The sequence below is a fragment of the Squalius cephalus genome (assembly GCF_949319135.1).
Source record: "Squalius cephalus genome assembly, chromosome: 5".
Taxonomy (NCBI): Eukaryota; Metazoa; Chordata; class Actinopteri; order Cypriniformes; family Leuciscidae; genus Squalius; species Squalius cephalus.
In genome coordinates, this window is record NC_137126.1 from 3,338,665 (window position 1) to 3,348,601 (window position 9,937).

General features: G+C 36.2%; 1 protein-coding gene across 1 annotated transcript in view; it reads right to left on the reverse strand.

Annotated features, from left to right (window-relative positions):
• The window catches only part of fktn (fukutin), a 14,849-nt gene extending 6,204 nt beyond the window's left edge, over positions 1–8,645 (reverse strand). Inside the window, exons 1-7 of the mRNA XM_079872164.1 lie at positions 8,519–8,645; positions 8,198–8,361; positions 6,178–6,234; positions 5,888–6,088; positions 3,930–4,207; positions 3,216–3,348; positions 2,306–2,435 (exon numbers count right to left, since the gene is read on the reverse strand). Of these exons, the coding sequence (XP_079728290.1) occupies positions 2,306–2,435; positions 3,216–3,348; positions 3,930–4,207; positions 5,888–6,088; positions 6,178–6,234; positions 8,198–8,317 (919 nt within the window). The 5' untranslated portion in view covers positions 8,318–8,361; positions 8,519–8,645. The remainder of the gene's footprint in view (positions 1–2,305; positions 2,436–3,215; positions 3,349–3,929; positions 4,208–5,887; positions 6,089–6,177; positions 6,235–8,197; positions 8,362–8,518) is intronic.
• Positions 8,646–9,937: the final 1,292 nt, after the last annotated feature.

The following is a 9,937-nucleotide window of genomic DNA, read 5'->3' on the forward strand; positions in this document are numbered from 1 at the left end:
GTGACAGAGCAGTCTTTGGGACTCTTTAGTCTTTACCAGGAATCCCCCATAGTGATGTTTCAGTGTTTTCCTGTTGGAAAGCACTCACACACCACTGTGTGTCTCTGTCAGGAAAACATTACTTACTTTTAGAGTCATCTTTGAGTAAATGATGTCATGTATTTTTCTGAATTGGCTTTTTATCATTTACTTCTGTAATTGGCATGATACATTTTTACCTGACAAATAAATGTTACATCTTGATTTATTCTGAAGTTTTAGAAATCATTCATTTTAGTAGATTAATGTGTAGTCTAGTGTTTCCGCAAATCTTTGTCCAGGATAGATCAAACTGAAGGCACTTTGAATGGACCATGGGGCACATGTTAGGAAGACCTTCTGATTTCTGACTATCTCCTGACTTAGCATGTTGTACGCTGCAAATATTATAAAAAATTACACCTATGGGTCTGCAGTGAGCGGCTGCATAGGGTAAAATACTTGCACTGCACCCTCTGACTATTTCAGGACTGGCTAGTTTGTGCCGTGAGCGCACATTCGCGACGTGACGTCTCAAAGCGACACTAGGTCCGTAATGAACGAATATTTGAAATTATGAGATGCTCAGAATAATCAAAGATCTAAATTAATTCATAATCAATATTTATGATTATTTTCTAATCAGAAATACGATCTAAATTTGATTATCATTTGAAATTGGAGTCAGATTACGCGTAGAGCTAAAGTAATACTAAAACTAAATTCCAATAAATTAAGTGAACTTCACTGGAGCGCTGAAAAGACATACACGCATTATGCCTTCGCCAGGCCGTTGGATTCCGTCGTTGGGCCAATGGGTGGTCCTTACAGAAATCAGAAAAATCATACAGGCTATCACAATCATGTTTGTATTTTATCTGTCAGTAGCCTACGTCTTGTCTCTTTATACCGGACTATCGTAAAATAAAGCAACTTTTTTTTTGGGAGCTTACTCTGTTTCTCTGACTGAAAATATAAGTGTAGCCTACTGGGAGAGAGTGCTAAAGCTCCTCAGGTCGTATTTATGGTGGCATATATTTGTAGAAATAATCATTCTTTCTAAATGTGATGTAAATATGTCCTGTAACTACCAAATAAACAGAAACAGCCTCGACTGAATAAGTGTGTCCTCTTTCTTTTGTGAAAATAAATTTACCTAACGGTAAACCACTTTATTTCTGTGTGACTAATATGCAATTTTGACACATACTGATTTATTATGATCATTGTATCACTTTTTATTGTAAACCTGTGGTAAAACATCGATGCTTGGGTTTTAAATATTCAAGTAAACAACAAAAATGCCAGCAAACGGTCGCTTTTATCATGTTTGTTTTGCGATCACGCTGTTTCCAGTGATTTTTTTCTGATTGGTTTTCTGATAAAACTTCCATTTGTTGGTGAAATGATGTGTTAGTGTGCCGTTGTTCCAGAGAGGCGTGTTACGGCGTGTTTTAGTGAAGCGCTGTGGAGCTTCTGGCCCGACAGTGGAAAGTAACACAGCAGATTTTAGGCTCGTTGCTCCAGACCCGAGGCTATTAGCCCCGCCCGGCCCGTTTGAAGCCCTGGCTCGCACTGGCCCGACTGTGGAAACGCGGCTAGTGGCTCCATGCCTTCCTTATTACTTCTGATTAATTTGCTCTATTGTTCTTGGTCCGAGTACAAAGATTCCATATCTTCCATGGTCCACCCTTCTGCAAGTGTCATTTTTATTTCACAGAAAGGACACGTTTTTTTTAACTCTTCCTTCAAAATTAATTGGAGCTTCCCCAAATTTGTCTCATATCTGATTTAGAACAAGCTGGACAAAAATGATCAAAAGGTTTTTGACACCTAACCATTCTTGTGTGCAACAGTGCCATCTATCTGCCAAAAGGTGACAGCAGTTTTATAAAAGATATTTTGCTAATGGATTTTAAACAGTTTGGACTGCAATATTCTGTTAAAATTTTTTGCCATTGGTGTGCATGGTCACATGACGCTGTAAGTTCAGCATATAAGAATAATGTGACTGAAGACTGGAGTAATGATGCTGAAAATTCAGCTTTGATCACAGTAATAAATTACATTTTAAAATATATATTCACATAGAAAACAGTTCTTTTAAATTGTAATAATATTTCACAATATTACTGTTTGAACTGTATTTTAGATCAAATAAATGTGTTGGAGAGACTTTCAAAATCATAAAAAAATCAAACTTTTGACCGGTAGTGTATAGGCTGTGATTCATTGTATTTAAAAGGAGTTTAAAGCATGTATGAATGTAAGTGTCAGCGCTTCTTACCGAGACAGGTTCCACTGCTGAGCCAGAAAGGCACTCCGAGCGCAGAGAGGACTTTTGAAGCAAGATGAAGCAGACTTTTAGCCCTCATCTTAAAGTCCACAGCCTCTGCAGAGGTGTCTTCTGGGTACAGCTGCACAACATTATTTAGACACTGAGCCCAATGCATTGCTTAAATCAGGCAAAACATTGATTGATATTATTACTAACAGGCAGAGCTGCACGAAATTGAGAATCACATTTTTTTTAGTTTGTTTCAAATAGAGATCCCAATTCTCCCATGATTATGAATAGAAAATTAAACAAATTAACATGTAGCCTAATTTACTAGAGGTTCTGACACAATTTTAAATGTCTGTTTACTAAAATGTTTAATTGATTTTTATAATTGGTTTGAATGAAGACTTCACTTGTTTAATTACTGGATGAATCAGCGTTTTTGAACAAATCTCATGATTAAATGACAAATACATTGTTTAACAGTCACTTGTCGCCACCTACTGGTGTAACGATGTAATCGATAAAACCGCTATTTGAAGTGTCAAGTTACTTTCAAAAGGTGATTTACTCTATTTTGATCACTACCGTAGACATCAGTGTTTATATCCGAACTTTTATCCCAGTACTTCTGTAATAATTAGAATTATTGTATAATGATACTGTGTGTTTGAAAAGCTGTTTCACATCTAAACATGACCTCTGCTCTCTCTGGCTCAGAACGCAGATCTGAGTGTTCACTGTGATTGGACTTGCCAAAGGTTAAATAGACAGAGCCGAATCGCTGTCATTTATGAATAAGATCATGTGAGTGTTTAAATCCAGATTGCAATCTTTTAACGATCAATCGTGCAGCTCTAAGTCCAAGAAAGATATTCAAGCATTTATATTTATATTTCCCATGAAACATCAGTACCTGGTAGAAGGCCTTGGCTTCTCTACTGCGACACTCCAGAAAGCGACTGCCGGAAAACTCTCGGAGGAAACCAGAGAAGTTTTTGGGGATTCTTATATCAAGACCATCAAGAGTGGTGAGAATGAGCTCCGGCCTGGAAAAGTCATGAAATTAAACAATGTATGTCTAATCTTAAGTTTCTTTCCCTTATATAATAAAAAATGATCCCTTAAGATTAATATCACACTCACACTACTGTTCAAAAGTTTGGTGTTGGTAAGATTTTTTTTGTTTTTGTGAGTGAGTGAGTGAGTGAGCGAGTTTGTGTGAGCGTGAGCAAGTGTGTGTGTGTGTGTGCGTGTGTGTGTGAGTGAGAGTGTGAGCGAGTGTGTGTGAGTGAGAGTGTGAGCGAGTGTGTGTGAGTGAGAGTGTGAGCGAGTGTGTGTGAGTGAGAGTGTGAGTGAGTGTGTGCGTGTGTGTGTGCGTGCGTGTGTGAGTACGCGCAATATTGTATGCATGTTGTGCGAGTGACTGTGTGCGTATGTGTGCGTGTGAGACCGCACGTTTCTGACATGTTTCTTATCCACGACACAAGATTTTAGGAGTCAAAATCGCTTAATCTGACACAGTGACTATCGTAACAGACAAAACAATCGTGTAATCTGAACCAGGCATTACAGACTGAACCTTTGAGTACTCGTCATGTGTGTGTGCATGCAGTGATCATGGCGTCACCTGTCATAAGCCCCGGCATAACGGCCAAAGTCCAGTTTCCCGAATGCGGCGAAGGTCCGGTCCATGCCGTCTCCCAGCCGGAGAGGCCCGTGCCACAGGTACTTCCCACTGCGCTCGTACAGAACCACCACATGAACCACACGACTGTTAAAGCGGAACAAGAAGTGCAGTGGGATCTCTTTGGCCGTCAGATCGTCCATGCTGATCAGTCTGGGATCTTTCCCACGAATCTCCATCAGCTCCAGACCTCGCTCAGCTGACGCCTCCAACAGCGCGGCCTGCACACACACAGAAGAGCTTTCATTCTTCAGTTAAACTGATGCATTGCGTAATATTTAGGAGGATCTGTTGACAGAAATACAATATCATATACATAACTATGTTTTCAGTGGTGTATAAAGACCTTACATAATGAACCGTTATGTTTTGAACCGCGGGTCCCCGTACACTGACATGTTTCTACAGTGGCCCTTAACGGATAAACGCGTTTCGTTACTATGTTGTTCTTTGTGTAAAGAAGCTAGCTAAAGTCAGCGAATAAAACACTGACACAATAATGAACAAGTAACAATAATATTCGCAATAACATAATTTTACTGAATAATTAAGAAACCTCATTGCTTAAACTGGCTATTATCTGGTGTCAGACGACATCTTTTCCTGTCAGCCACCGTAACTTCTGTTGGTTGCAATTCGCAACCTCACCACTAGATGCCGCTAAAAATCACACAGTGCCCCTTTAAGAAGAACTCTGTGTGTGTCATTTCATGTTTTAGTGCCTGCACACTTTTTCAAAGTATTTTCTCCATTCATTCCTCCTACAGGGATTTTCAAAAAGCATTATAACCCATTAACCAAACCAACCAGCTACGAGATAAATCACTACATTACAAACTTTGATATGAAGCAATATATTTAAAAATAGGACAAAAGACTGTGTACTAAACAGCTCTAGTGAGGGAAAGAACTACAAACCCATGAACCATTGCAAACAGCATACAATGGAGACTATCATTTAAAAATGTTGAAAATACATATTAAAATAAGTGCTGCACGAATAATCGAAATTATAACCGAAATCGCGATATGGCGTCTCAGATTTTTTTCATAATAATATAATATTTTATAATAAATCCTTAGACCTTTCTAATGATTTATACTCATAGGCTGCCTGCAAATAATCCCGCAGTTTTTCGTAAAATAAGTTTTCTGTAAAATAAAAATATTATTATTATTTTCTTATTATATTGTTATATTCATTTTTAAATACTCTAATCTTATGTTTGATAATGAAAGTGACTATTATTACAATATTAATATTTCTTTTTTTGTTTAATATTTTTATTTAGCAATAATAATAATAATTATTATTATTATTAGACAATATATAAGAACAAAATGATGGGCCAAATTGTGCAGCCCTATAAACAAACACAGCATATGTATATATATTTATTTAATTTGTTTTAAAATAATATTGCATTTTAAATCACAATTTTAATAAAAAACATTTTTTTTTTAAATCGCAATTAGATTTTTCCACCAAATCGTGCAGCCCTGATTAAAAATGTACAGTAATAAGTCCATTGCAAATATGCATATGTATATACGTTAATATATATTACCACAGCTCTACCTCACAACAGGTCTGTGTTTAATGGTTTATAAGTTAATATAAGGTTATATAAGGTTAATATAATTTTCCCATGGAGAAAAATAATGACTTTTACTTCCAGAACACGACTGTTGCACTTTAGTAGGACTACAGTAATATTGTTGACATGTTTGTCTTGTTACTAGAATTATTATTAGATAATAAAATGTATGCGATTTTTAACATTTATTCTCAAATCGATATTTCATGTCCCCGTCATAATGTATTTTGTAACTTCGTGGTGATACAAGTCTTGGCTGGATGAAAGTAATGACTTCCAACATGATTGTATTGATTTCCTCACATCATATTTCCAGAGGTTTCCATACAGTGCGAATGTGGTGAAGTCTCTGTGTGTGCAGAAGAAGCTGCAGTGAGGCTCGTTCAGACGACTGTCCCGATACAGAACGCCATCCTGGGACAGGAGGGTCAGAGAGGCGGTGTCAACCAGAAACACGGGCAATTTAAACTTGTGGACCAGACCCAGGAACTTCTTCAGCAAATGCTGGATTAGAAAAAACACACAAGACACAAAATTAGCCGAGGAGGATTAAAGGCATTCATGTGCAAGTCTTACCATTAAATCAGACTCACCAAATGTGCCTCTTTCCCAGACAGATATCTTTTACTGTTAAAAACATCAAGCCCGTTCTGCAGTGAAAGAAATAATGTCATTATATCAGGATATCAATCAACAAACTTGAGTGCATGAGCCGTTCATTTATAACTTACATTAATATACAGTATTACACAGACACACACATACTCATATATATATAGGGTACAACGGGCTAAAGGCCCTTTTAAACCACTAGATGGCACAAAAATCCAGCTCAGCGCTTTTCTTAAAGTCACCCTGTGGTGAAAATCAAGCTTTTAATGTTGTTTATATGTCTATGTGGTGTTTTTAATATGCTTTAAGACAAACCATGTGTAAATTCATAAGTCGACAGCATTGCTGAGTATTTTCTCCTTAAAACTGCAGTGAAATCGCTGGTGTTTCTGACGTCACAAACTACCTTGTAACCAATCAGATCAACGTGTGATCGTCAACCAGTGGATCGCTGAGCTGAGTGAGTGAGTGGAGGCGGGGCTCATTTGCATATTCATAGAACCGCGTATACTAAATGAGGCAAGGGTGTCGAGTTATATTCAAGATATTTTAAGGCATGAAGTTGTTGTTTTTTAAGGAGAATTTTTTAAATACCTAATTTTGGTGATCAAAGATGAGTTTTAAGGGATAAAAATATTGACTCTAACAACCGCTTTTGATGAAACTCGTGGAAATTTGTCTGATCCTTGACGCAAAGTTGATTCTGTGCTAATCTGATCTAATATTTAATGGTTTTTAAAATGTTGTAGATGTAGCAAACGAGAATCGATAAAATGAATGTCTATATTTTAAGACAAACGTCTTGTTAATGATTTTCAGTTTCGTTCAAGGTAAATAAAGCAACAGTTTTTCAAAAACGGAAGAATATGTAAAAGTATGATATTTGGGGTAAAAGGCACAATAATTAACATGACAATAAACAGCCGGCTGACTTTTCCGGTTGTTGACATGGTTAGATTCTAACGGTGAATATCTTATATTAAGTTGGATGTCAACCTTAGAGATAATCACCATATTTATAATGAAACCATCATATTTAAAAAAAAAACTAAAACATATTAATCATATAAAATAATAAAATATATGAATGTGTTACTACTACTAAATTATTATGAGATCTCATTCAATGCTTTCAGAATCTTTACTTTTTAAAATAAAATGTTTTCTGTATTTTTAAAATGAACATATTCTAATGACAGTCTATTTAATTGACTTAATAACTTTTGTAACTTTAATAAGGACTAATTAATAAGGATGTTTAATTTATACAATGAATACTATGCAGTGTTATTTTACATTTGCTTACTTTATTAAATTTCTGTTCCTGAAAACGTGAAAAGCACTGTTTATTTCATTTGTATCTTTGTTATATTGTATTTATTTGTGCTTTTGCTTGTAATTTATTACTTGTTCTTATTTTATTACTGACTGTTTACTTGTCTTTAATAATGTTTTACATTTATATTAGTTATACATTTAGTAGTTTTAGCTGTGGTATTGAAACTGGAAGAGAGGAATGAGAATTTTCACTGGTATCTAAAATGTTGGTGTCATTACTGCCTGTTTTTGCAAAAACAGTTTCATGGGCGGTAAAAAATATTTATGAATATTTACTTCTCTCTCTCTCTCTCTCTCTCTCTCTATATATATATATATATGTATATATATAATATGAAGAGTTCAGATGCAAAAGCCTCTAAGTGCCATCTGAAAATTTCTTCTAGAATGGTCATTTTTATCAAGCTCGTATATTTAAGTTCAGTAATTACACTTAAATGACAATTACAAGGTAATTTGCATTGCCATTTAGGTGAAATTACTGAACTTAAATATACGAGCTTGATAAAAAATAATCATTCTAGAAGAACATTTCAGATGGCACTTAGAGGCTTTTGCATCTGAACTCTTCATGAGAATATGTATATATATTTTTTTATTTTTTTAGGGTGTTTCAATGTTATTTAGGCCAGAAGAGTGTCATGTTTGAGTTGTTCTCTTCACCTTTGTCGAGTACAGTCTGTAGTTGTAGATCTGGAAGAGCAGAAATATGGAGCTGGCAGCGATGAGGAGAGTCAACACTAATGTCCTGTTTATCCTAGCCATTAGAGCTGATGCTGACATCCGACACACACAGGAGGATCATATCTGTGCTCATACACACACACCTGAAGTCAGAGGAAAACACACAGGATATCAGGACATTTATTGGATATTATTAGACGAAGCAACTAAATACTGTTACATTCATTCACAAAATGATATACATTCATATAATTCAAAGTAAAACGAGCAGCATTTAATTAATTGCTTCTTTTAACTTACCGTGAACAAGAAAACGCTGAAACGCTGCTTTATCACAATCATTTATGAATGTGTTATTTATTCTGCCTGTGTTTTCACATCAGATTCACAGACTGCGACCGTGCGCCAGTAGGGACATGCGCTCTGTGAAAACGCGTTGCAAAAATAGTCTTGACTGGCGAGCTGTGCCAGAGCCTCTGTAAAGCGAACCGTAATGCGGCGCTACACTGGCAAAGAGACAGAAAGCAGTTTACAGTTTTATTCAGTTTATGGCACTGCTGATTAGGTACAAGCAAAAGTGACATTTGTAAAACTCAGAAAGCGAGTCAATGGTAGGGTGACCACCCGTCCCGCGTAGCGCGTGCGCGCACAGCGTTTGAAGCCCAATTCACGCGTCACGCAAATTGAGACCGTGTCACGCATAATCTATGCTTGCTCAAAAAAAAGTTGGTCGCTCTATATACTCGAGCCCCAAGCAGACAAACGAACATTACTTGACATTTCAGCACGCTATTGTATGGGGTGAGATTTCGGTCACAATTCTGCGCGCGCAAGATCACATTTTGAGCGTGCAAAAGGGCATTTCGCACGCGCGTGAACTGAGTTTTGCGAAGAAATGTTCGTCTCGCAGATAAGAAAATATTGCGAGCGAACGAAAATCAATTTTGCATTTAAAATAAGAATTTGGATGTGCGCGGACGTTCTCTTTCGCGTGTGCAAAGTTTAACTTTCTTGCTCCTTTCATACCAGCCGTGAGCGCTCTCTAAGCGCAGACAGCTCGCTTGCTCAACACAACCCAGTGTTACAATATGGCATAATTCCAGCCAATCAGAGATGAGACTGCTAAATTCTGATTGGCTGGCTTGAAAACCATTCACAAGACTCCCTGCATCACCGACTGCGGAAGAGAACTAGTGTAGTTGAGTTTATTATTTATGAAAAATATTCAAAAACTTCACTGTAATTCACTGTATTGTTGGCAAATTCAGTTCACACATCACTGCTGTCCTGATGGTTATACTACAAGACTTACTTTGTATAAATATAGTTTTGCGTATTTTTTACGATTATTATTTATGAAAAATATTCAAAAACTTCACTGTAATTCACTGTATTGTTGGCAAATTCAGTTCACACATCACTGCTGTCCTGATGGTTATACAACAACGCTTATTTTGGGAAAAATATAGATTTTAAATTGTATATACTATTGTAAATGTAGAAGTTTTATGATTTTTATGAAAAATATTCAATAACTTCACTGTAATTTACTGTATTGTTGCCAAATTCAGTTCACACATCACTGCTGTCCTGAAGGTTATACAACAACACTTATTTTGGTAAAATATATATTTTAAATTCAAATTGTATATACAATTGTACTGTAGGCCTAAATGTATAATTTTTTATGATTTTTATGAAAAATATTCAATAACTTTA